Raw genomic sequence first — 25422 nt, forward strand, 5'->3', positions numbered from 1 at the left:
ATCACGGGAATGCATTCCATTACTTTCCTACACTGAAGAGCGAGTCTCATTGCCATCGACATAAAATTTTCCTCTCGGGTTTTTGAATCTTTCTTGATTGTCTGCCGAAAATACTGATCTTCCCCCACTTAACCTCCTAATCCTAACTGTTGATCGTTTCGTTTCCAAAAGTTACTCCTCTGTAGCCTCTTTCAAATATATTGAAGTGCCCTCTAGGAGAGTTTGCTCTGATTCTCTTCTGTGCTTTTTTGCCTTTTGTGAGTAGCCATGTCATAGGCTACGTACTCGGCTGATGGAATCATGAAGATGAATTGCGGATCACTTTCTTGTTGGTACCGTTTCTTTGATGTTTTTTCAGTATACAATAAGATGGGATTAATTTGGATTTTACGTCTATTGTGAGGTGAAAAAGCATGAACAGTATGTTCTCCTACTAAGGGAAAGTAGTTCCAACTCATGAAGGTGTCCATAATAAGCTGGTTAGAAGGCGAAGTGTGAGTGCTTAAGCTAGGATCTGCTGGAGGATTAACAAGTGGACAACATAAGAATTCTACTACATTTATATGGTCAATTGATTGAAGAAATCCTGATCATGAACAATAGTCTAGGTAGTTATTTTGTTTATTTTAAAACGTCTAGCGTTTTCAAAACAATTTTATCTTGATTTGTATCAAGAATGTGGATTGACAGATGTGGTAGCTCATGCTTCACCTAATTTAGTTAAAATTAGTTTGTGTGTATGAGAGTGTCCATTTTAGTTTTATTTCTTTCATACAAAAGGGCAATTTTCCAAAACCTAATCTACATTCCAAACCTTCCTATTGAATTTGAGCAACTCTAATTTTAATTCTTAATTATGGAAAAGAAACAAAAATGGATTTGACATGGGTTCATCACATGAGTTTTGTACTTTTTTTTTACTCTAACCAATATAAAATATTGTTAAATCTCTGTTTTTAGTTTAAATTTCAATCAGTTGTGATCATGATGCACCCATAACCCCTAAATTCTTACCCAAAAAAAACCCTAAATTAAAAAAAACCCTATATTAAAAGAGAAACACTAACTACTAATAAAAACCCTAAATTAAAAGAGAAACACTAACTACTAATACTGATACAGTTTTGGTTTTTCTTTTCAGCAATAACATGATTAGAGCATCCCTTCAAAAAAACCTATGGATCCCCCCACCACCACCCGCGAACCTGGATCAAACCGGAGTGAAAAACCCCTAGACACAATAGCAGCAAACCGAGTCTCAGAATCCTTTTATATGCTGAACCAATTTAGCCAACCTCAACCGACCCGAACTTTGTTATGAATGAACCGGCATTGATTTTAATGTTAGAAAAAGAGAATTTAAGGTGGAGCACGTGCTGTGATGCTGCCACCAGAGCAGCTTCCATGTCATGGAACATGGAAGCTGCTAAAACTTGATGGTGACTTGCAAGTGATGGAGAATCTCTCAACAGTGTCAGTTAAAAGAGACTTTGGAAATACTGAAACGCTCTAAAATGAAAAATCTCATTATCTACACAGAGTTGAACTCTGCAAAACTAACCACATCTCACTCTTCCAAAACCTAATCTCTTTGGCCTTCTTATTGCCCCTACATTTTTAGTGGTTGTGGCTCATGCCATCGCATCACCAGGCACTCACACCCTGTTCTTGCGTTATTTGGTTTATCCATGCTACATGGTAGTCAACAAGCACCCATTATTAAAAAAGGGAAACTATCATAAAATAGTTTCTATATAGGGGAAGGAGAATTGGGAAGGTATCACATTCAGTCACTGGTACAAATAGTGGTGGATGCTATTTATTTTATGCAGCCATCAAAAAGGAACCAAGTTTAAGGTAATCTTTACTGCAGAAACCACAAAAAATCATTTCTTCTTGAATTTGGGTGAAGATTATATTGATATTTGTCAGTGATCGATTATGGGTATTATCTTTCTTCTACAAATTTTGTTTAATTGAATGATATCGCAGTTGTGTTTTGTTCGAGAATGATGGGTTTTTTGATGACATTGATTAATTCATTTTCTGATTATTTCAATTGCTTCACCACGAAGTCTTACGATTTTCGATTGGCCTGTGTTGGAAGTGTCGGGTTCGTGAGTTCAACTGCTGATGCTTGACAATTGTTTACGCAGGCTTTCCCGGTTGGATTGATTTCTGTTGTATTGTTGATGGGCGATCGTCTTATTTTGTTAATCTATGACAAAGAACAGCTAGTTTGAACTTTAGTTAGTTTGGTCTATTGCCTGATGATGCATGCTTGATATCTATTGTGCGATTTGAAATATTATCTTTACAGAACTCCTATTTTTTCTGTCTTTTCTATTTTATGTCTGGTTCGGACTCTGTACTGTTTACATGCATAGAATTCCCGATTCCCCGTCTCCTGTAAAGGGCTTTTAGTTTCACTGTCCTTTGTGGAAAAATGTTAACCTTCTTTCTTTTTTTCAAGCGGAAGAAAATTTGATTTATTCTGCATTTGGACTCTTAGAGGAGATACCAAATTGGGAAGTGATCATTTCTTTTACTTGTCCTAAACTGTCTTCCCCCCCTCTCTCTCTCTCTCTTCTCCTCCTCCTCCTCCTCGGATGGTTGGAAATGCTAGCTTATTTTGTTGTTCTCTCCTCAATTTAAAACTCATGAGTTTAAATCTTATCAAATTCATCTTCTTGGACCTTGTAATTTATAATATAGAGATTGGTAAGAGAAAATATACGTTTATTGGGAAGTTAATGGCAAATGGGTCATTTTCATGACAACACAGGTCTAGTCATTACCATTGTCCTATTTTGTCTTAGACTGAGATGATATGTTTCTTTTGCAAATGTTATTACTCAGTAAGGGTTCTTGGTTAAAATTCTAAAATTCATTTGATTCCCTTGACACCTTTTCAGGTTATGAATTAAGTCTGTTGCTCACATTGAAACCACTGTCTGTTTATATTCTTGGCATCAATTAGACGAACTATTTCAGCATGGCACCAAAAGCATTAGACCATGAGTCTCTCAATGAAAATGTAAAGAAGGTCCAGTATGCTGTCAGAGGCGAACTGTATCTTCGAGCTTCTGAGCTACAGAAGGAAGGAAAGAAGGTACATATTAATATACTTGTCTTTTTGGCTTTTGTATTAAATTTTAACTGTGAAATCATTCGACTTCTGAATTTTAGAATGGGCTGAATGCTTCTAGTCTCCAATATAGCTATTTATCATAGTGAGTGGAATAATGTAAACTATGAATCTATAGAGGCTTGGGAGAAGAGAAATCATCTTTATGTTGATTGGTTAAGAATGATTCTACTTTTTATGTTCCACTGACTTCTCTATATGCATATTTTATCTGCAGATTGTTTTTACGAATGTTGGCAATCCTCATGCATTGGGACAGAAGCCACTAACTTTTCCTCGCCAGGTTCATCATTATTGCTGTGTTCTTAATCTGTTTATCATTTGTTGGAATTTACTGTTTCTAAATCAACTTTTGGACTGTCAAGTGTGTCGTTTTGATTCTGGGAAATCACTGTAGAAGTAGTATTTTGAGTGTTCCAACTATTTATATTTTTCTCGACTTTATCATCGTAGGATGGATTTTTCATTGCAGGTGGTGGCCCTGTGCCAAGCTCCATTTCTATTGGATGATCCTAATGTGGGGCTTCTCTTCCCAGCGGATGCCATTGCAAAGGCTAAACATTATCTTTCAACGACATCGGGTGGTCTAGGTGTGCTTCTTGTTCACTTGTTATGTCCTTTGTGGCAAAAGTAATTTACTCTTTCTTAAGTCATGTATTATCTTATTTGTAGAGCGTAAAGTGCAACCTTTTCCATTGTTAAAACATTTAACATCCGGACAAGACTATGGACCAAAATACAGAACTCAATAGTGTCTGTTCTTTTGCTGAATTAGGTGCCTATAGTGATTCTCGAGGAATTCCAGGAGTAAGAAAGGAAGTAGCAGAATTTATTGAAAGGCGTGATGGCTATCCAAGGTAATGACATTAGATATCAAAACTAATTCCAAGCTAGAGAATCTCCTGAACTTTTATATAGAAGATGAATGAAGTTTTTGCATCACACCAATTGCAGTGATCCGGAGCTCATTTTTCTTACCGACGGTGCCAGCAAAGGAGTAATGCAAATTTTAAATGCTATTATTCGTGGAGAAGGGGATGGGGTATTAAATCTTCCTTGGTTGAGTTGCTTGCTCTCTTTGATATAAATGTTTTTCTCAGCTCTTGAAAAGGCTTTTTTTAGCTTTGCCTTTCTCATTCTCTGACTCTGTTAACATGTTTGGGATGTTCGTCTTCTTTACTATTTCTTCTTTTACTATGGGTTTAATATTTTTATATTGGCAGGTTTTAGTCCCGGTGCCACAGTACCCACTTTACTCCGCTACAATATCACTACTTGGTGGTTCTCTTGTCCCATATTACCTGGAAGAGACGGCAAATTGGGGTCTTGATATCAATAGCGTACGCCAGTCAGTTGCGCAGGCTCGTTCCAGAGGAATAACTGTAAGAGAACCTTCATATGCCCAACAACACCAAAAAATTATATACCAAAGTTTCCCTCTTGAAACTTGTTGAATTTGTTTTACTTGATCAACGCTGAGGTCTTGTACCAGGCTTAGTCAGCACACCTGATACCCTAGAAAACTTGCTGGAGGTCCTGTTGGTATTTGATACATACCTGATACTCCACATGTTTTTACTTGATAAGAAACCTGACTTATCTAGAAGACTTAAGCAAAGCTGGGTGTAGAATCTCAATACAGTGAGAAAGAAATGGTGTGATGTCATTCAGCAATATAACGCGACTTCTTCTTTCCTCTTTTTTTCTCTTTTTTTTTTTTTTTTGTGGGGGGGGGGGGGGGGGGCAGGGGGGTGGGTGTTGTGTGTGGAGTGGACTTCAACTTTACATTCTCTTTCGACCATCTGAAAAACTCACCTGATGGGTGCAAACCCAGTTATACATTTTCTGGGAGGGCATGATTAAATGGTGGATCCCATGACCTGGACTGTAAGGGGACCAGGCCCCCCAGTATGAAGTTCTTGGTGAGTTCTTTTTTTCCTTTTCCTTTTTTCTTTTTTCTTTTAAGGTCTTTTGTGGCCTCCGGGTCCTTTTTCTGTGTGTTCGGGTCAGTGTTTGTTTCTAGATTCTTACTGATGTAGGACAGTTCACTAAAAGGATAAATTGGGAAGAGCTGTCTCCAATTTGACACTTTGAATCACTTTTGAATTATTGGTAGGAAGTAGGAATTGACAGTTGACATCCAGAGCTTGAGCAATAACTGTTGTCTTGCTTCTTCTTTTCTTTGTGGTACAATAGAGTTTCCCTTGCCAAAATGACCTATTTTCCTTTTAATTTGCACTTTTTTATTCCTCTTGAATATAATGGCACATTGGCACATTATGCTATAGGTATTTGCATGGAAACTGGTTATGCCATGTTGGCTGTTTTAATTAACTTTTTATTTGTTTCTTATGCCGTGGAATATGAGCAGGTCCGAGCTATGGTGATTATAAATCCTGGAAACCCTACAGGACAGTGTCTTAGTGAAGCTAATGTAAAGGAAATAGTACGCTTCTGTTTCCAAGAAAAGTTGGTCCTGCTTGCAGATGAAGTTTATCAACAGAACATATACCAGGATGAGCGTTCTTTTGTGAGTGCCAGAAAGGTAAACACTTGTGGATTATTTGTCCTAATATTTTTCCAGTCTTTATTTGAAGTTCATCATTAGTCAAAACTGACTATCCCTCACATATATGAAGGTTTTGATGGATATGGGCCCACCCATTAGCAAGGATGTCCAACTTGTATCTTTCCACAGTGTCTCCAAAGGATACTGGGGTGAATGTGGACAACGGGGAGGATACTTTGAGATGACAAACATTCCTCCGCAGGTTTGGTTTATCCTATTAGTTTAAGGTTCCATTTTACCTCATGAATTGCAGGCAAAGCATTTTGCTGACTATATCTATTTCAAAAGAATATTTTGTGCTCAGCCCCCAGAACAACACCCCCCCCCCCCAAAAAAAAAAAAAAAAAAAAAAAGAACAAAAATATCATTTCTCTTTTACTAGGTTGTAAAAGATGGGCTTATTAGAGTTGTGTGTGAATGATTTGATCAGACCAAAAGAACAAAGAGAAGTGGGAGTACCATTTAAACAAGCCACAGGTTCAGCTTAAATGTAACCATTTGAGGCCCTTAAACCATCTAGACATGTTGGAAGACGTTGAATTGGGTTTCTGATATTCAATTTGGGTACAGTATCATCTCTCTGTGGAGATTTTCATGTCAGATATGTATCTATGAAGGGCAGAAAAACATCTTAGCAGTGCACCATTGCACTCTTTATATTCTACTAATCCAACCTGACCTTATTCCAACTACTTGGGCCAGCTAAAGAAATTCTATCCCACTGCTCTGCTCCACATGATGCTATATCTTCTGTGCGTAAGCACTCAAGTGTTTTCTTCATGCTTGACAACTCAATAATGTCCTGACTAACTTGCAAGATGGCCCTTATTCTTGCTGGCACCCCTTTCTCTCTCTCTCTTGGTGCAGCCACTGATCTTGAATATTGTATGGATTTTTTGAACTAGCCTTCTGCATATCATCCCATTTATCTATTTGTTTTGGATAACAGTAGTATCCAGGAAATGGCTAGGGAAAAAAAGGAAAACAGAGCAGCTGATTTACTTTGCATAATGATGATTATCATCATCCAACTTATAGTTTAGGAGTTCCTTCATTAGAACAAATTTCGCTTCTAGAACAGCAGCATGTGCAGCATTTATGTTTGTTAAGTGTGTGTTTTTCCTCATCAGTCTACCTGGTGTATTCTTTATCTCTTCTCCAGTCCCACATAAAGATATTTACTTGAACATGTGGTTCCAAAATTATTTTCTTACTCACACGAAGTGTTCCCTTTACAAATGCAGCTTTAACTTCTGATGTTCATTTTCCTTGCATTTCAATCTATTGTTGCAGACTGTTGATGAGATTTATAAGATTGCTTCCATAGCACTCAGTCCAAATGTCCCTGCACAGATATTTGTAAGATGAATTGCAGTTAGGCTATTATATTCTCTTAAATTTATTATCTTACTTATAAAGTTTTTATGTCACAGTATTGTATCTTTTCTTACCTCACACCATTCTGATTTTCATGCTTATTCTTCCAAAGTTAACTTTTGTATGACCTAGAATGAACTTCTGTTTTCAGTTGGGATTGATGGTGAACAACCCCAAGCCAGGAGACATCTCATATGATCAGTTCATTAGAGAGAGGTAAGAATGAAAATTGAGGCCATTTAAATCATCTCCTTTTCTTCTTGCTGTACAATACATGTAAATCTAGATTTTAGATTTATCCATTATAATGTCAGTGACAGTTGAATTAGATGTCATTAACCTATGAGTACCAATATCTACGTAATGTATTTTTCCTTGTTTTATTTTGACTTATGGTAGTTTAAGAGTTGTCCAACTTGCCTTGTTTCCTTGCCAGAGTGTGGGCTTATATTTTAAGACATTTTTGATTTTCTGTACCAAAGAAGCAGACATGCTGATCAATCGGGAATAACCAATAAGTGCAAATCCTGGCTAACTTGCTGTCTGTTCCCCAGAAAGATAGTGCCATTTGAGGTTTTCACTGTCCTGAAATGTCTACCCATTTTAAAAACCAAGATACAAAGTTTTATTGGATTCTCCATAATGGCTCTACTTAAATCATCCACATATTTGTTGTGTTCACTCTTCATGATTGTTTCGCCCTATTACACGACTGTAACTATTGGGGTGATTCTAGGAACAAAGTTTACATTGGTGGGTAATTGAGGCATTAATGTTGACCTCCTTGAGTTGTTATTTTTTCAGACAACATGGTATTTTTGGGACTAAGTAACATAATTTTATGGTTGTAACTTTCTTTTGGGTGCTGTTTCATCTAATATATATATATATATATATATTTGGATGAATTGTTTCATCTAATATTGCTTTCCCTACTGTGATTGATTTGATGGCTTTGTTTAGCTGGTTCAATTTTCATTATATTTCTGGGTGGGACCCAATTATGGAGCAGTCTGCATGCAGTTTGATTATTATTTATTATTTTTATTATTATTATTATTTTTTATGTACATCTTAATATTTACAGTGATGCATGAAAATTAACTTGTGAACCATGAAATATGCAGCAAAGCAATCCTTGAGTCATTGAGGAGAAGAGCACACATAATGACCGATGGATTCAACAGCTGTAGAAATGTTGTTTGCAACTTCACAGAAGGTAAATGATGATTCCACACCCCCCCCCCCCCCCCCAAAAAAAAAAAAATAAAATAACATCAAGATCTGTTTCAGTTACAAATTCTCTAAAATTGTATCTTGATTGATTGCTAATGAAAAAATGGGTTTCAGGAGCAATGTATTCATTCCCCCAAATCCGCCTACCACCAAGAGCAATTGAAGCTGCCAAAAGAGTGGGTAAAGTCCCTGATGTTTTCTATTGTCTCAAGCTCTTGGAAGCAACCGGCATTTCCACAGTTCCTGGTTCAGGCTTTGGCCAGAAGGAAGGGTGAGTACCAACTTAATTTATTTTTCTGAAAAATAAAGAAAATTGAGGATGCGATCGGTGGGGGCTTGTGTGTGTATTCTGTTAGAAATATTGCAATTATATGGGACCACCAACCACTTAACATTGCTTATTCTCCTAACGGGTAACTGCAATTTCCCTATATAGGGTCTTCCACTTGAGGACAACCATCTTACCAGCTGAAGAAGAAATGCCTGCTATCATGGATAGTTTCAAGAAGTTCAATGATGAATTCATGGAGCAATATGAAGATTACAGAGGTTATTCAAGGATGTGAGGGGCTTGCAAATTCCCCGATTTGTAATATTTTCTGCCACACTGGAAATGAACCAATGTACTACCCTTTAATTCTCCTGAACGATGAGTTGTTATTTACCCTCTATTGGTAGGGGTTAAGTCTTGGAAAAGGGGATAAAAGGTCTGTAAAGACTGAACTGCTGTCACTATACTGTTTGATATCACATGAGATATCATTTTAATTTGATCATATAAAAAAACATAAATTGAGCAGCAGCTGGAAGACAATCACCCATTGTGCTCCCTATGGGAGTTAAGAGGCTTGAATGCTTTGTTCTATACTGCTCATCTTTTTCATTGGAAATTCATCTCAACTTTGATATGGTCAATAATTAGCTGTCCATTGAACAATCATCACTATAAAATAAGCTTAGGTGCTTGACTTTCTGGTATTTTGAAGCTCAGGCAATGGAACCAATCATACAAACACTTGAGTGTCCTGTAATGCTCTTTGTTGAGCACCCAAATGCAGCTTTTCCTTCTCCCAAGGTCTGCATGGACAAATATCATGTTATAGGAATAGCAGGATCAGTTAGAACTTATGAGTTCCATAAATGCAGCCCCTCCTCTGAATCCACTAAGAACCAATGCTTGGAAGAGTCTATAACAACATGTCAATGCACCTTACTGCAATTCCCATTCTAGTTTGAGGACATCACTCCTTTTTTGTAGTCTGTTGACGTTGTTCTATTTTCCCATCAGAACCATAAAAGCCAGATAACAAAAAAGACCCAAAATTTCTTTCTAAATTTTCACAGCCAAAAGTAGTCAATTGACCAGAATAATTACACGAAACCCTTCTGGTTCAGTTCCAAAAGCCTTCAGCTGGAATATAAGATACGAGAACAATGCTGGTTAAGAGGGTAACCGTTAAGAAAAACACTGGTCCTGAAGCTTGAACTTTCATGCAACTACCTATTTCAGAGGACCCAAGATTTGGAAATAAGAAAACGGATTCCAGTTTGTAGCGAAACGATTCCTTACAAGTATACGAGGGATATACCTAAAGTCTCACAGTGCTGACGGTTGGATTATCTTCCTGTCGAACGTTTTTGGAGCTCGGGACATTGTGAGTGTTGGAACAATCGTGCCTCTCATTGACTTAACCGTCTGGCCTTCGAAGCAACTGGGACACAGAGGAATGCAGGCATTGAGAAAGGAAGGAATAAGATACGAGAACAATGCAGTTGATGGAAGAAGGAGAAGAAGAAAAAGCATCGTCTTCTTGTCATCTTCTTTATATCATATTTTCCATTTGGAAGATTGGAATAAATGCGGTAGGAAGCCAAACCCAGATGACTCTTTTGGAATGCTGTCGTCTATCAATGTGAGTCAATAGAACTCCCTTCTTCATTTGTGGTATTCTTTCTTTTCAGACTCAGAAAACTTTTCTCTGAAACTGGAAATTTTAACTCTAAGGACCATGCAAATATTTGTAACTGTACACACCCAAAGAATATATTTATTACTGTTATTCACAAAAAAGTAGGAATTCTTCTTGTTTACATGACTATGTACAAATAGAGAAACCTATGTTATTCACACCACACTATACGCCATCAAACCACACGACTTCATGCCACACTCAAAACTTCTGTACTCATATTTACAGTGTAATGCAACATACAATTCATACACACTCAAAACAATTTCCAATCTGAAAGCACGTCCCAACTGTTCTTAGCCCGGCAAGTTGCTCACTTTCTTAATTTGGTAAAGGCGGCTTCGGGAGGGGGAGAGCTACAGGCGATTACCTTCTTTAATGAATGCATTACCTTGGACCCTACACCTGATAGTATATTGTGAGACTTCTTGTGCATTGGCTTGACATCTTCCATTATAATTTCTCCACTGTATTCTACCCCTTTCTCTTTTGATTCAGTTCCTAATGCTTCTCCAGGTCTGTGATATTCTACTTCATGAGTGACTTCTGGGAGCAGTACACTTTCCTTTTTCTGAGGTAACTCTTCGTCTTTCAGTTGGACATCAGATGAAGAAACTTTCTTATTTAAGGTGTCAGCACCCTCTAAGTTCTTGCCTTTTGTTTTCTGAATTTCATGCATCAAACTGGTCTTTACATGGCTCTGTTCTTCAAAGAAAATGTTTCCTGTAGTATCAAGCACTTCAGGACCGTCTCTGATGCTACTTTCTGTAATGGTCTGTTCAATGGATGAGAAAATGGTCCTTTCTTGCTGTTTTAGAATGAGAGCTTCTGCTTCCCTATTTTCAGTATAGGCTTCAGCACCATTCATCTCCTTGGGCTCCTCCTCCGATTTTTTTTGCCCTGGAGCCTGCAAAGTTTGATGAAGTGTCATTTCATGTTCTGTGGAAGTTCTGTGCTTATGAAAAATCAATTTTGGAAGTTCAAAATTTACCTCATTGTTAATGGGGTGCCGTTCCCTGTCTTCTGTGTCTGGGCTTGTTTCACCTGTTTCTTGCTCAATCAACACCCAACTGTTTCCGTCATCTTCTGTCATATGGCTTTCTTGCTCCGGTGTTTTTGCTTCCAAAACCTCAGTGAGAGGTAAAATGTTGGATTTATTGGTGGGTACCTCTTGATGATGCAAGTCTTCTAGAATGTTAATTGGGCTAGGTACCAAATCTGAAGAGGTTGTCTTAGCCTTCCCAACTGTGGTGAATTCCTCTGAAACAAATTTATCTTCTGTAGTGTTTCCTGAGTTCTCTTCTTTTGTTATCATGCTTTCATGAATCAGCTCTGTAGGCTGATGGAGCTCATTGACTGCTTCTTCCTTTGGTGCTTCTTCATCTGGTGTGTTTGGAGTAGATGGAATATCAAGATCCTCGTTTATGGTCATGACATTACCAGCTGAAGTTGTTTCTAACTCCTGCTCCGCCGATACAATATTAACCTGTATTTAAGTCAGTTCCAGTACACAAAATAATATACATCTCAAAAGAAAAGAAGGGGGGAGGGGGCACTAAGGAGATCTTGTTGGGGATTGACTAAGCACATCCACTTAAGTTTTTCTGGGGATTTTGATAGCTAGGGAATGCAGCAGAAGTGGAAGATATAAATTATTCAACTTTTGAAATTTCATATGGAGATGATGGAGCTGGGTTGGAATACTTTTTATGAGTTATCAGCTTACTTCATGATTCAGATTAATGTACTGTGTCCTGGTCTAGTATAAGGGTAGGAAATATTGTTGTGTTCAATGTTTTCCAATGGAATTTCCACTAGGAACATCAAAGAAGAACTTGTTCTTTGAGCAGGTCTAATGGCTTACCGTCCAACAGTGGCATCAATAAGAGGGTGAGAAGGGAGTGTGGGAGGGAGAGAGTGAACAAGAGTCAAATTTTTGTATTGTTATCTGACCTCTTCATTTAGCATGTGCTTTCCTGTGGCATCATTTTGACTGCTTGTTTTTTTATTCTGATCTTTGGGGTCCAAAAGGGCTGATTCCTTCTCAATTGCTGGTACATCTTTCTCTCCTTCTTGTTGGGTCTCTTTAGTTGTTTCTTCTCCAATAGTATCTGGGGAGATATCCTCTGTAACTTCCCCTTCTATGAAGGGTTTTTCAATCTTCTCACTTGATCCATCATTTGCAGTTCCCAGAGACGCCTGTGAAACAGATAATAATCATTGATATGATAATGCATAAAATTAAATGAAATGAATAAGTTATCAGCTTTCATGCTCTATCATACCTTATCATATAATGTTTCACTCTCTGTACTCTTGTTTGTTTCTTTTTCTCCTAGATCTTCTCCAGCCAACTCTTCCCTTCTTGGATCTTCAAGATGTGGTTTAAGTTCTCTGTCATTGACAATGTTCCCGTCCTTTGTATCTTCATGATGGTTTTCTTTGCATGTTTCTTCTCCTATAGAAACTTCAACAGGGTTCTTCATTGTTCTCTTTTCTTCCATGTTCTCAGTTGTACCAGTTTTCTCAAGTCCTTTGGGCTCCTGGAGAATGATATAGTTTCATATTACACACAAGAGAATAAAAATCAAAATAGGGAAATAACAAATGATATGTTTCAGTTCTTATATCCACGGACCTCTTCACTTAAGATTACACATTTTGGTTTATCTGTGTCAATTGTTTTTTCAATCTGATCTTCCATAGCATCGGAAGTTTGGCTCTTATCTTTTGCCTCCAATTTAATTTCTATCTCATCGACCCTCTTCTGCTCTTCAATCACCAAATTATTTGTGGCATTATGATCCTTGGGACTCTCTTTGATGTGTTCCTCTGTGGTTCCCCATTCAGCAGTTGAGAAAACTACAGCGTCTTCCTTTTCCTGAACTGGGGTTTCTCCTCCTTCGCATCTGCATGTTGTTTCTTGAACATTGGAGTGCTCAGTCATCTTGTCACCTTCCTTATATAAAATTTCTCTTGATTGAGCCTGCAAAATAGATGACATGTCATTGTAGGTGTTCCTTGCTCTCAGAAATTTCAGTATCTAGTTTTCAGAGGTCAGGCCTTGGTGCTAGGGTAAGGGTGTTCCATTATGATCAAGGGGGTCATGTGTTCAAGTTGGAGACAGCCTCTCCGCAAAAGCAGGAGCAAGGCTTCAGTATGTTATGATGCTCCCTACAGTCCTAGACCCTGCAGTGGCAGAAGCCTCATGCACTGGATGCCACCCCCCCCCCCCCCAAAAAAAAAAAAAAAAAAAAAACCTTTTTTATTGTTGTTATAAGATTCACCTCATCATTGATGGAATTTCCTTCAGTTTCTTCAGTTGGTAGATTCACTTCACTGGTTCCTTGCTTGAGAATCACCAAATTGTGCATTTCTTCATCCTCTGTCTTGTGGCCTTCTTGCTCTGGTACTTGTTCTTGTACGTCAGTGAAAGATGAGGCATTGGAGTTATTGGTTGGGACCTGCTGATCTCTTAGATGCAAATCTTCGACAATGGCACCTGCATTAGATACTGAGTTTGAAGTGTTATTTGGGTTCTGAACTTCATCATGTTCTTTCAGTATATTTTTACCTTCAGCAGCATCTTCTTTATCTTCTTCATTGGATTCATGGACTAGTTCTTTAGGAACTAGCAGATTGACCTCCTTGGGTCCAGTGATTGCTTCATCCTCTCGTTCTTCTGTTGGTGATTCTGGTATAGGTGAAACATCAAGATCCTCATCTGCCTCATTTTTTATGATTGTAGCATCTACCTCATTTGTGGAAGATATTGTCTCTAACTGCTGCTCCTCCAATGCAGCATCAAATTTTTTGACCTGTATCAGTTTATCAGTATGCATTTTGAGGGAAACCTAGAAAGGGTAATGAAGGTGATTTTAATTCACAGTAACAAAGCACCAGCACTGATTATCAGTACACATTGAGGGAAAGCTAGAAAGGGTAATTAAGGTGATTCCAGATTGCAGTTACAAAGCACCAGTGCTGAAGATCATGTCCATGCAGAATGGATTCAGTTGAAAAGAGTTTTCAACCTTCCCCAAGCCAGTGTTCTCTCAAGGGCTTCATATTGAGCAGATAGAGTTAACGTGATGGGTTATTAGAAAGTACAAGCCTATTAATGTTTCAGATAAAACTTCCCTCTCCTAGCGTCAATAGGAAATAGGAATGGTGTTCATCCTAGTCTTTTGGCCAAAGTTGCCAGAAGAATTAAAAAAAAAAAAAAAAAAAAAAAACCCTGCTGTGGAGCAGTATGTGTTGCTGATGGTGCAGAAATCAGGGACTGGTTCTCCTGTTCCTTTTTTTCTTTCATCTTTGTTTTGGGGGAAATTTCAAGGACACCCCAAAGATAATTTGCAAAAAGTACAGGCACCCTAAAACTATGCCAAATTGACCTGTAGGTGTCAGTTTATCAATCAAAAAAATGCATATATGAAGGCAACCTAGAGAAGGTAATTAAAAGAGTTTTTAATAGGGCAATAAGGTACTAGTTCGAAAGGTGATCGTGTCCTCTGAATCAATAGAAGTAAAAACAAATGGATTTAAGTGTGGAAAGAATCTCCCTGTAATCTGTTCTGGCTGAAAATGTCTAGCAAAGGTTTCAAATAATAGAGTGGATGGAGCTGATATGGTTGGTTATTGGAAACATTGGCCTACTTAATGTTTGAGCTGATCATACTGCCACCTAGACTAGATATAGGAACATAGAGTATTGTGTTACTGGAGTGCAGGGTAATCTGACTGGAAATTAATAGTAGTTGTATAAATAATATCTGTATTGCTTATGCCTCAAACTAAGGTATTAGTACTCTATATGAGATTTTTATTCCCATCAAATTAGCAAAGGTTCAAAGTTTATTATGAGCAATTTGGGATTTTCATGTGTAGCTTTTCTGATCATATGATATTGTGTTGATAGATGAGACTCAAGTAGGGATTGATACCAAGTTAGAATCATGGAAAGTAGCTTTCGAATCAAAATAAACTAAGTAGAACGAAGACATAATATCTAGTTTGTAACTTTAGTCATGATCGGATAGATGATGAGGTGGTGAAACTTGATGACAATGAGATTTCTCAAAGTGATTGTTTTAGGTACTTGGTTCAATCATAAATAAAAAAAAAGTGATATAGAGGATGATGTTTCTTAAAGAATTAAAATAGGGTCGATGTAGTAGAGAGGTGCATCCAGGGTCTTGTGTTCTCGATGTATTCCTTTAAATCTTAAGCGAAAATTCTAGGATTGTCGTTCGACCAGGTATGATGTATGGTGCATAGTGTTGGGTTTTAAAAAGAATAATGTAGACAAACTCAGTGGAGCAGAAATGAGGATGCTACGATGGATGAGTGGCAAGCTAGGAAGGATAAGATAAGGAATGGTTATATTAGAGTTGGTTTGGGAGTAGCTCCGACAAGTGATAAGTTACGAGAAAGTCGTTTGAAGTGGCATGGCCACATTCAATGGAGGTCTGTAAATGCCCCTGTTCAAAGAAGTGATATAATCTAGATTGAAGGAATTAAAAGAGCCAAGGATAGACTTAAGATAACCTTAAGAGAAATGGTGAGGAAAAATATGATAGCTTAGACCTTGTATCTAGCATTGCCTTAAATAGAGCTGATTGGAAAGCAAAAATCCATGTAGCTGACCCCATTTAGTTGGGACAAGGCTGCTTGTTGTTGTTGTTGTTGTAGCTTTTTTGATCCTATCTACCTTGTAAGTTTATTATGCATAATTTGGGGTTCATGTTTGGCTTAGCTTTTTTCTCTGCTTTTAGTTATTGTATCAACACAAAAATGGATCATGAAGAGAGAGAGAGAGAGAGAGAGAGATTTCAATCTAACCTCTTGAGTGCCTGTTTTTCCTCCTTCATGGTCATCTCTAATTGAAGCTACAGATGAATCCTTCGATACTTCCTCTTCTGTGACCTTGCTTTCCATTTCCTCACCTGATCCATCTTCCTTTAATTCATTAGATACCTGTACCGTCATGACAAGCATTGATTTAACATAAGTGCAAAACATGTAGGCAAGAGTAGGAAATGACGTCAGCTCTTGTCCTTAATCTGACCTCTTCATGTAACAATTCACATTTTGTGATCCTGTTTGCTTCATCAGAGAGTTTCAATTCAACCTCTTGAGTGCCTGTTTTTTCTCCTTCATGGTCATCTCTAATTGTTTTTTCTCTAATTGAAGCTACAGATGAATCCTTTGAAGCTTCGTCTTGTGTGTCCTGGCTTTCCATTTCCTCACCTGATCCATCTTCCTTTAATTCATTAGTTACCTGTACCATTATAACAAGCATTGATTTAACATAAGTGCAAAACATGTAGGCAAGAGGAGGAAATGAAGTCAACTCTAGTTCTTAATCTGACCTCTTCATGTAACGTTTCAGATTTTATGATCCTATTTGCTTCATTTTCTTTCTCTTCTATATCTTCTTCAGCATCCAATTCCTCACCGTGGTTGTCAAGGTCCTGTTTACTTTTTGTGTCATTGACCTCGGTTCTCGCCTCTCCATCTTCATTGCATTTTTTACGTGTTTCTTCTCCCAAAGCAACCATTAATGGTTCCTTGACAAATCCTGTTTCTCCCATAGTAAGTTCTCCCCAGTTTGTATTTGCATCAGCTTTGTCAAGTTCCTCTGACACCTGTTGAGTGGTAAAGTTTCAGATAGCAAAACACAGAACAAAAAAAATCGAAATAAAGCTTTAAGAGAAAAATATTAAGTTTCAGTTCTTGTGTCCAACTAACATCATTTAAAATTTCATGATCTGGGATCTCCTTTTCTGCATTTATTTTCTCTCCCTGATCTTCTGTAGTCGCCAATTCTTGGCTCTTATCTTCAACTCCCAAATTAGCTTCCATCACCACATTGGTAGTGGTATCATGCTTTTCGGGGTTATCTGCAGTTCCTTGTTCAGCAGATAAGAGAAGTGACATGTTTTCCTGTCCTCGAATTGGGGTTTCTTTTACTGCACCCTGCAAATCAGATTATTTTTTAGTGTTCTTCCGTGGTTATTCCTTGTTTTAGACATTTCAGTGTTGATGGTTGTAAGATTCACCTCATCCTTGACTGGATCTCCTTCCGTCGCTTTGTTTGGTAGGTTCGCTTCAACTGTTGATTGCTTAGTAAACCCTGAACTTGGCCCTTCATCTTCTGTCATCTGGCTTCCTTTTTCTGGCGCATGTTCTTGTGATGACTCATTGGATAGAGTGTTGGGGTCATTGGTTGGAGCCTCCTGATCTGTTGGATGCAAGTCTTCTACAATGTCTCCTGTATTAGATACCAAGTTTGAGGAGGTGTTCTGAACTTGAATGACTGCTTTCTCTAAATTCTCATCTTCAGCAGTATCTCCTCCATTCTCTTCATTTGTTTTGTTGATTCCATGAATCAGTTCTTCAGTTTGAAGCTGAATGACCTCCTGGGGCTCATTGACTCCTTCCTCATTCGTTGCTTCTTCTGCTGAGTTTGGTGCAGATAAAGCATCAAGATCCTTACCTGCTTCATCATTTATCGTGCTAGTGTCCATCTTGTTGATGGAAGGTGGTGTTTCTGTTTCCTGCTTGGCCTGTATAATAAACCAAATTTGAAATTTTACTTTGGTACACAAACAAGGAAAATTTAAAGAAGTGTGACTGATCTAATAAAAAAGTTCTGAATGAATCACAAATTAAAGATGAAGTCTTGAAAAGGAAATTGAGGGAGATTTTCTTTAGGAAAATATGGGAAAATAAAAGGAAACAAAGGAGAGGGGAGGGAGAAGTATTTAGTTTAGACCTTTTCTTTGGTGCCAAAATCATTTGCCTCTTCCTCTGTAGTTTCTTTAGGGCCTTTAAGATTCTCCAGGAGATCTTTTCCATTGTTTACTTTTTCAACATCTTCATCATGTTCCCCACTAATTGTACTAGATGGAGTTTCAAATTTTTTTCCTTCTGATTCTTCTATAAGTGAATTTGAAACTGAATTTTCATTTTCTTCTTCCTTTGAAGTCTCAATTCGGCAAACATTGCAGGCCTCAGTTGGTTCTGTATTTCTCTCTCTCACTATAAACAAAGCATCATCTTTTGCTGCAAAAGTAGGTAGTTCAGAATCTAGTTTGGAAGCTTCAATTAGCTTCTGATCTTCTCTTTCATCCTGTTCTTCATTTGGACCTGCTTTCTGTATGTCTTGGAACCCCTTCTCAGTTGCCTGTTCAGGCTCCTGGGGTTCCTTCCTCTGCAAACATGAGTTTTCATTTCCCTCCAAGGTAAAAGAAACCGCTGAATTCTCCACTCCTAAGGGTTCATTTTTGTCCAGAATTTCATCTTCTACATTCGGATTTTCGATTTTGTTCCCAAGCTCCTGTTCAGAACAGGGTACAGAGCATTCCTGAAGGTTTTGTTCTGAATCTTCTGATTCTTCAACTGTGGCAGGTCGACTACCCATGGTCTCAGCTTCAGTACTTGCTTTTTCATCTAGATCTTTAGATTCAGATCCTGCATGGAAAGACCTCCCAACTTCTTCTTCCACCTCATGTGGCTCCAAAATTTCTAGCTTGCTACTTTCCCTGTGTGCATTCTCACCTTCAGAGGGAAGTTGGATCACTATGTTCGGGGTTGGAACAAGCTTCACCTCTTCGACTTCTTCATGCATTGAATCAGTTTTAGCTGCTCTTTGGGACATTTCTTCAGAACCAATATCAGACGCCCCTACAAGCTTCTTACTTTCTGGTTCAGGTTCCTCTGAGTTAATCTCTCCTGTTGTCTGCGTAAAAGATGCAGTGCTTAGCTTGTCATTACTTTCTGCTTCCTTGAGGATATGCTCTTCTATCATGTGTTCAGATACCTCAGGTGCAGATTTGGCTACTTGCATTGTATCTCTTTCCACTACTTTAAAGGGAGAAGCTTCAGGTTCCTTATTTGGGCATTCTGAATTGCTTAAATCCAATGTTTCTGTATTCACATCAGTGTCTATTTCTTGGGTCTGGACCTGGTTAAAAATGTAATATTTCAATTATTGATCATATTAAGAATTAAAAAAAAAAGTTAGGTGCACTTAAAATAGATAAAATTTCAATTTGACAGTAAAATGTAAATGAGAGAAAATTTAAATTATTAATTTTTATTCATCTTACCACTTCATCTAAAGTGGTGGTCTCCGTAATCTCATTTTGGATATCTTTTTCTTTTTGAGCTTCTGCCTTAAATTTGTGTGCTGTGTCCTGAAGGCTTATGCGGTCCTTTTCTGCTTCTTGAATTCCTTGTATAATCACTTGTTCATCAACAGCCGCAGTATGCTGATCCTCCACAATCATATTATCTTCTTTAATTTTGTTCTCTTTGGCTCCAGGGAGTGTCTCATGACTTTGATCTTCGGCCACTGCTTCACACAGCCTTTCTAGCTTTTGGCTTGGGCCAGCATCTTCAGATTTCTGCACCACAGCACTAGATTAGTAAGAGAGTTTATATGCACTGGAAAAGAAAAATCTACTTTGAAAAATTAATTTGTCCAGTACAGAGTGTATATCTCTGACCTCTTGAAGAGCACTATTTCCCGCTGGATTGAAACCTACATTTTTTTTGTGACTTTGATCTCCAGCCTCCAAGTTAATTCCCATGTTTTCAACTTTCTCACCTCCTATTGTGGCTTCCTTTGGGATCTTGTCAAGAATCTCAGCATGATCCTCTAAATCTAGGACATGCTTCTCAATTATTGCACATGAATTGCTTGTCTCAACATCCTTGGACGCTGCATCAAATTGGTTTTCACTGTCCAATTTCTCTGAGCTTTCTTGCAGTTTGTGTTCATCCTGCAAAGTCTCTGTTCTGGTATTCTCCTCAAGCTTTGTTAGTTCATTAGCTTTTTCCATGTCATGAATTTGGTCAGCTTCTTTTGATTCAGAGGTATTCTTTTCAGGGAACATATTTCCTTTTACACTGTTGTCTTCCTGAATCTCCTCATTTGTGTTCTCCTTTCCAATTTTATCGGTGTCCGTCTTAGGGATGTCTTCCAGCTGTTGTGGCTCTTCTTTCTGAATTGAGGTCTTTCCTTCAGATTCTTGAAGATAAGGAAATTCCAGGTTATTTTCTAGCTTTGGACTCTCATCCTTTGTTTCGCTTTCTTCAGTTGAATCAAGCTCCACTTTAGGAGCCAGCGTTGAAGATCCCTCAAGAGTTTCTTCCCATCTTTTGTCTGCTGGAGCTTCACTGGCTGTGATCTCTGTTCCACTAGTTGCTTCAATGCCTTTGTATTGGTCCCCCATGACTGTTTCAGAAGATCTGGATTGTAATTCACTCTCTTTTTCTTGGTTGCTTTCATTTTCTTCCTGTTTTTCCACATTGAGTGCCTTCCCAGAACTGTCATTTTGGTTATGGTTCTCCTCATGCTTCACGCCTTTCACATCTTCACACTGGAAACTTGTTGAACTTGTTTCAGTGGTTACTAGACTACTCTCTGAAGCCAGATTGGAACCATCTACCAATTGCTTTCCATCTTGTTTGGATTCTTGCAAGGCTCTGGGAGATGCAGTTTCAAGCTGTCCATTATTTTTCTCTGTCTTTTCAATGTCCTCTTTGTTGTGTTCTTCATAATTTATAAACTGCTCACTGTGCTCTTTCTGCAGAATATCTTCTGTTGAGGCTTCTGTAACACCTGAAGCTTCAGCATTCTTTTCTGTATCTTCAACATTCTCTAAATTTTCTGCTGCAGAGTTTGTGAACTGTTGAATAAATGAGGTCCAAATTATCAGTTAATAAACAGTACAAAAATGTGCAAAGCAAATTCCAATGTCAAGCCATAAGTTCTCTTTTTGCTTTTACCTCTTCTCTGGGTTTTTCTTCATTTTTTTCATCTTCCTCTGGGTTCTCTTTAACTTTCATGCCTTCAACTGACAGCATGCTGGCATCTGTAACAGCACCATAGTCTAAAATAGATTTTTCAGATTCCTGACCTATCCCAGCTGTCTCAAGTCTCTCAGGCACCTGCAGAACAAATAGAACTTACAGCCTAAAGAGAAAAAGCTCAAAGGAAGAGAAAATTGGAAAATGGGAATGCAAAGATAATGTAAAGAATATTTTTGGTTTATGGTCAGTTGAATAAAAGGTTACAGAACAAACTTCCAGTTTCAGAATTTGCTGACCTCATCTTCCTGAGAGCTTTCTGTAACTGTTTCTTCTTGAATAGGAAGTGAAGAGTGATGTTCGACATTGCTGTTCTCTGCTACTGCTTGTCTCTCAGTACTCTCACTTGTACTGGATTTCTCAAGGACCTCACACTCTGTATGAGGTACTAGGCGGGCCTATATTTTAGATGAACATCAGCTTAATGTACAATTTTTTTTTTGTTGGTAAAATCAACTTAATGTACAATTACAGAGGAAGAAAAGAGATTGTTTTCCAAATGCATGATCAGGGAAGCAGACTGAAAAAGAAAGGAAAAGAGACAAATAATTTAAGAGTTCGAATTTTATTTTTCTGGTTTCATGATTCTTATTATACCTCTTCTTCATGTTGCTTCATGATTTCATCTTCCTGACTGCTCTTTTCAAGTGGTTCTTTCATTGATTCTGTAGATTCATCTGTAATGATGCTTTCTTCTATAACATGCTTTTCAGTGTCATCACCTACATCAGTGATATCAGGCTCTGCAGACACCTGCATAGCATATGACATATAAAACATCAACTAACATATAGATATGAAAAATGAATGAAACAATTGAAACATGACAGTTCTATTTTCCATGGGATCAAAACCCTAGTACAGAGGGTATATCTCTGACCTCTTGAAGGGCACTATTTTTCCGTGGGATTAAAACCTTCATTTCTTTTGTGACTTTGATCTCCAGCCTCCAAGTTAATTCCCATGTTTTCAACTTTCACACCTCCTATTATGGCTTCCTTTGGGATCTCGTCAAGAATCTCGGCATGATCCTCTAAATCTAGGACATGCTTCTCAATTATTGCACATGAATTGCTTGTATCTAAATCGTTGGACACTGCATCAAATTGCTTTTCACTGCCCAATTTCTCTGAGCTTTCTTGTAGTTTGTGTTCATCCTGCAAAGTCTCTGTTCTGCTATTCTCCTCAAGCTTTGTTAGTTCATTAGCTTCTTCTACGTCATGAATTTCGTCAGCATCTTTTGATTCAGAGGTATTCTTTTCAGGGAACATCTTTCTTTTTGCACTATCGTCGTCCTGGATTTCCTCATTTGTGCTCTCCTTGCCAATTTCGTTAGTGTCCACCTTAGGGATGTCTTCTGGAAGCAGTGTCTCTTCTTTTGGATTTGAGATCTTTCCTTCAGAGTCTGGAAGACAAGAAAATTCCAGGTTATTTTCTAGCATTGGACTCTCATTCTTTGTCTCGCTTTTTTCAGTCGAATCAAGCTCCTCTTTGGAAGCCAGTGTTGAAGATCCCTCAAGAGTTTCTTCCCATCTTTTGTCTACTGGAGACTCACTGGCTGTGAACTCTGTTCCACTAGTTGCTTCAATGCCTTTGTATTGGTCCCCTATGACTGTTTCAGAAGATCCGGATTGTAATTCGCTCTCTTTTTCTTGGTTGCCTTCATTTTCTTCCTGTTTTTCCACTTTGAATGCCTTCCCAGAACTGTCATTTTGGTTATGGTTCTCCTCATGCTTCACACCTTTCACATCTACACACTGGAAACTTGTTGAATTTGTTTCAGTGGTTACTAGACTACTCTCTGAAGCCAGATTGGAACCATCTACCAATTGTTTTCCATCTTGTTTGGATTCTTGGAAGACTCTGGGAGATTCAGTTTCAAGCTGTCCATTATTTTTCTCTATCTTTTCAATGTCCTCTTTACTGTGTTCTTCATTAATTATAAACTGCTCACTGTGCTCTTTCTGCAGAATATCTTCTGTTGAGGCTTCTGTAACACCTGAAGCTTCAGCATTCTTTTCTGTATCTTCAACGTTCTCTAAGTTTTCTGCTGCAGAGTTTGTGAACTGTTGAATAAATGAGGTCCAAATTATCAGTTAATAAACAGTACAAAAATGTGCAAAGCAAATTCCGATGTCAAGCCATAAGTTCTCTTTTTGCTTTTACCTCTTCTCTGGGTTTTTCTTCATTTTTTTCATCTTCTTCTGGGTTCTCTTTAACTTTCATGCCTTCAACAGACAGCACGCTGGTATCTGTAACAGCACCATAGTCTAAAATAGATTTTTCAGTTTCCCGACCTATCCCAGTTGTCTCAAGTCTCTCAGGCACCTGCAGAACAAATAGAACTTACAGCCTAAAGAGAAAAAACACAAAGGAAAAGGAAATTGGAAAATGGAAATTGAAAGATAATGTAAAGAATATTTTTGGTTGATGGTCAGTTGAATAAACCAGAGTTGAATAAAAGGTTACAGAACAAACTTCCAGTTTCAGATTTTGCTGACCTCATCTTCCTGAGAGCTTTCTGTAACTGTTTCTTCTTGAATAGGAAGTGAAGAGTAATCTTCGACAGTGCTGTTCTCTGCTACTGTTTGTCTCCCAGTACTCTCACTTGCACTGGATTTCTCAAGGACCTCACACTCTGTATGAGGTACTAGGCAGACCTATATTTTAGATGAACATCAACTTAATGTACGATTGCAAAGGAAGAAAATAGATCATTTTTCAATTCATGATCAGGGAAGCAGACTGAAGAAAGGAAAAGAGAAAATTAATTTAACGGTTCAAATTTTATTTTCCTGGTTTCATGTTTTTTATTATTTTTCCAGCTGACCTCTTCTTCATGTTGCTTCACGATTTCATCTTCCTGACTGCTCTTTTCAACCGGTTCTTTTATTGATTCTGTAGATTCATCTGTAATGATGCTTTCTTCTATAACATGCTTTTCGGTGTCATTGCCTACATCAGTGATATTAGGCTCTGCAGACACCTGTATAGCATTTGACGTATAAAACTTCAACTAATGTATAGATATAAAAAATGAATGAAAGAAATGAAACATGACAATTCCAGTTCTTGTATTCTGAGCAAACCTCTTTGTTAATGATCTCACTGATGGTTGCCTTGTCCGTGTAATTTGTTATGCAACTACGCTCTTCAACACTGAAGTCAAGGTCTGCCTTCTTTTCCTCTACTTGAGCATTTTTGTCACCTGCTTGAATTTCAAAAGATGCAGTTCCTTGTTCTGGAATGCAGCAGTCTTCATTTATCATTTTCTCTGCTTCACCTGCATGAGATGTCTCAATTATGTTACACCTGTAGATGAAAAGTTTGTCTTTCTTTCTCCACTTTAGTTTTCATATTATGTGATTTGATCTAGCTGTGGTTATCATAGGCAGTAATTAGCATCTTAGATATCACTGAATTAATACATAATTGTGTTTGAGTATACTAAGATGGTCCTCCCTGTCCCTCTTCCCCCCAACCCCCCCCCCCCACCCAAAAAAAAAAGAAGAAAGAAAGAAAGGTAATCTGTATGACCAAAAGTATCTCAGTTGATACATAAGAATTGTGTTTGACTAACAAGCAGGTTTTTAAGTATCAGTATGTATTGCATTCTATATACTTATTTTTCAAAAGAATTTGTATCAACTGAGACGGTCTGGTATGGGTAGGGTACACCTAAAACTGTTTCTCTCTTTGGGTATGAGTTCGAGGCATTCCTCTTAACATTAATAAATGACTCTCATCTCCTCCAGCTCAACTAGTTTTGGGGACTTGTAGTGTTCAAATCAAGTATGAAACAAATTTAGGCAAATTGTGGTTAAGTTGCAGATCTCCTTTTTATGATGCTCAGGTCTTCCCCTGTTTCTTTCCAGTGAGGACCAAAAAGAGCGGTGGGGTGGGGGGGAGGGAGGTGTTAATGGGTTATGCATCACTAGATATGTAAAAAATGACTCATCTCGCATCAACCCTCTGATACACTGCACTGATACCAAAATTCTTGTTAACAAGTTCTCACAAAGGACTGGCTCTAGATTTGTGAATCAACCCAAATTGGCTGACCTTCCCTTAAAAATGATTTTTGTTATTCCCATGGTAGAAGATGTTAGGCTCCCTCATTGTGCAATGGTCTGGCCTCTATTTCATACCTATGCACTATATACTGTGTACAAAGCCTCTCAAGTTGCTCTTGGAGTGGGCATTAAAAAAGATATTGGGAATGGATTTAACCAAATAGGGTGGGT

General features: G+C 38.0%; 2 protein-coding genes across 8 annotated transcripts; one reads left to right on the forward strand and one right to left on the reverse strand.

Annotated features, from left to right (window-relative positions):
- The first annotated feature begins 1529 nt into the window (after positions 1 to 1529).
- LOC149007124 (glutamate--glyoxylate aminotransferase 2) lies at positions 1530 to 9185 on the forward strand. 3 transcript variants are annotated; one of them, XM_089167344.1, is made up of 14 exons: positions 1530 to 1857; positions 2981 to 3112; positions 3366 to 3431; positions 3621 to 3738; positions 3924 to 4005; positions 4103 to 4190; positions 4372 to 4530; positions 5520 to 5693; positions 5788 to 5919; positions 7011 to 7076; positions 7246 to 7310; positions 8222 to 8313; positions 8445 to 8601; positions 8767 to 9185. In XM_089167344.1, exons 1-14 carry the CDS (start codon positions 1813 to 1815, stop codon positions 8894 to 8896), a joined length of 1506 nt encoding a protein of 501 aa, XP_089023470.1. In that variant the 5' UTR covers positions 1530 to 1812; the 3' UTR covers positions 8897 to 9185. The 3 variants fall into 3 exon arrangements, with proteins under 3 accessions (XP_089023470.1, XP_089023471.1, XP_089023472.1); XM_089167345.1 differs by having other exon boundaries at positions 1531 to 1857; positions 2916 to 3112; positions 8767 to 9184; XM_089167346.1 differs by lacking the exon at positions 1530 to 1857 and adding an exon at positions 1921 to 1945 and having other exon boundaries at positions 2916 to 3112.
- A 1175-nt stretch (positions 9186 to 10360) lies between these two features.
- Positions 10361 to 22201, reverse strand: LOC149007125 (uncharacterized). Of its 5 annotated transcripts, none has more exons than XM_089167342.1 (19): positions 22059 to 22201; positions 21776 to 21931; positions 21418 to 21576; positions 21098 to 21259; positions 19813 to 20997; positions 19414 to 19710; positions 18078 to 19268; positions 17362 to 17868; positions 17051 to 17278; positions 16672 to 16947; positions 16368 to 16580; positions 16142 to 16276; positions 13875 to 14118; positions 13588 to 13787; positions 12939 to 13286; positions 12586 to 12843; positions 12254 to 12499; positions 11292 to 11786; positions 10361 to 11207 (listed from the first exon to the last, which is right to left on the reverse strand). In XM_089167342.1, the coding sequence occupies exons 1-19, from the start codon at positions 22098 to 22100 to the stop codon at positions 10614 to 10616; spliced, it is 6936 nt and encodes a 2311-aa protein (XP_089023468.1). In that variant the 5' UTR covers positions 22101 to 22201; the 3' UTR covers positions 10361 to 10613. The 5 variants fall into 5 exon arrangements, with proteins under 5 accessions (XP_089023468.1, XP_089023467.1, XP_089023466.1 ...); XM_089167341.1 differs by having other exon boundaries at positions 13588 to 13802; XM_089167340.1 differs by having other exon boundaries at positions 13588 to 13814.
- Positions 22202 to 25422: the final 3221 nt, after the last annotated feature.

Source organism: Hakea prostrata, chromosome 8 (genome assembly GCF_041222555.1).
Source record: "Hakea prostrata isolate BN-2017 chromosome 8, UWA_Hpros_2, whole genome shotgun sequence".
NCBI classification, from domain to species: Eukaryota; Viridiplantae; Streptophyta; class Magnoliopsida; order Proteales; family Proteaceae; genus Hakea; species Hakea prostrata.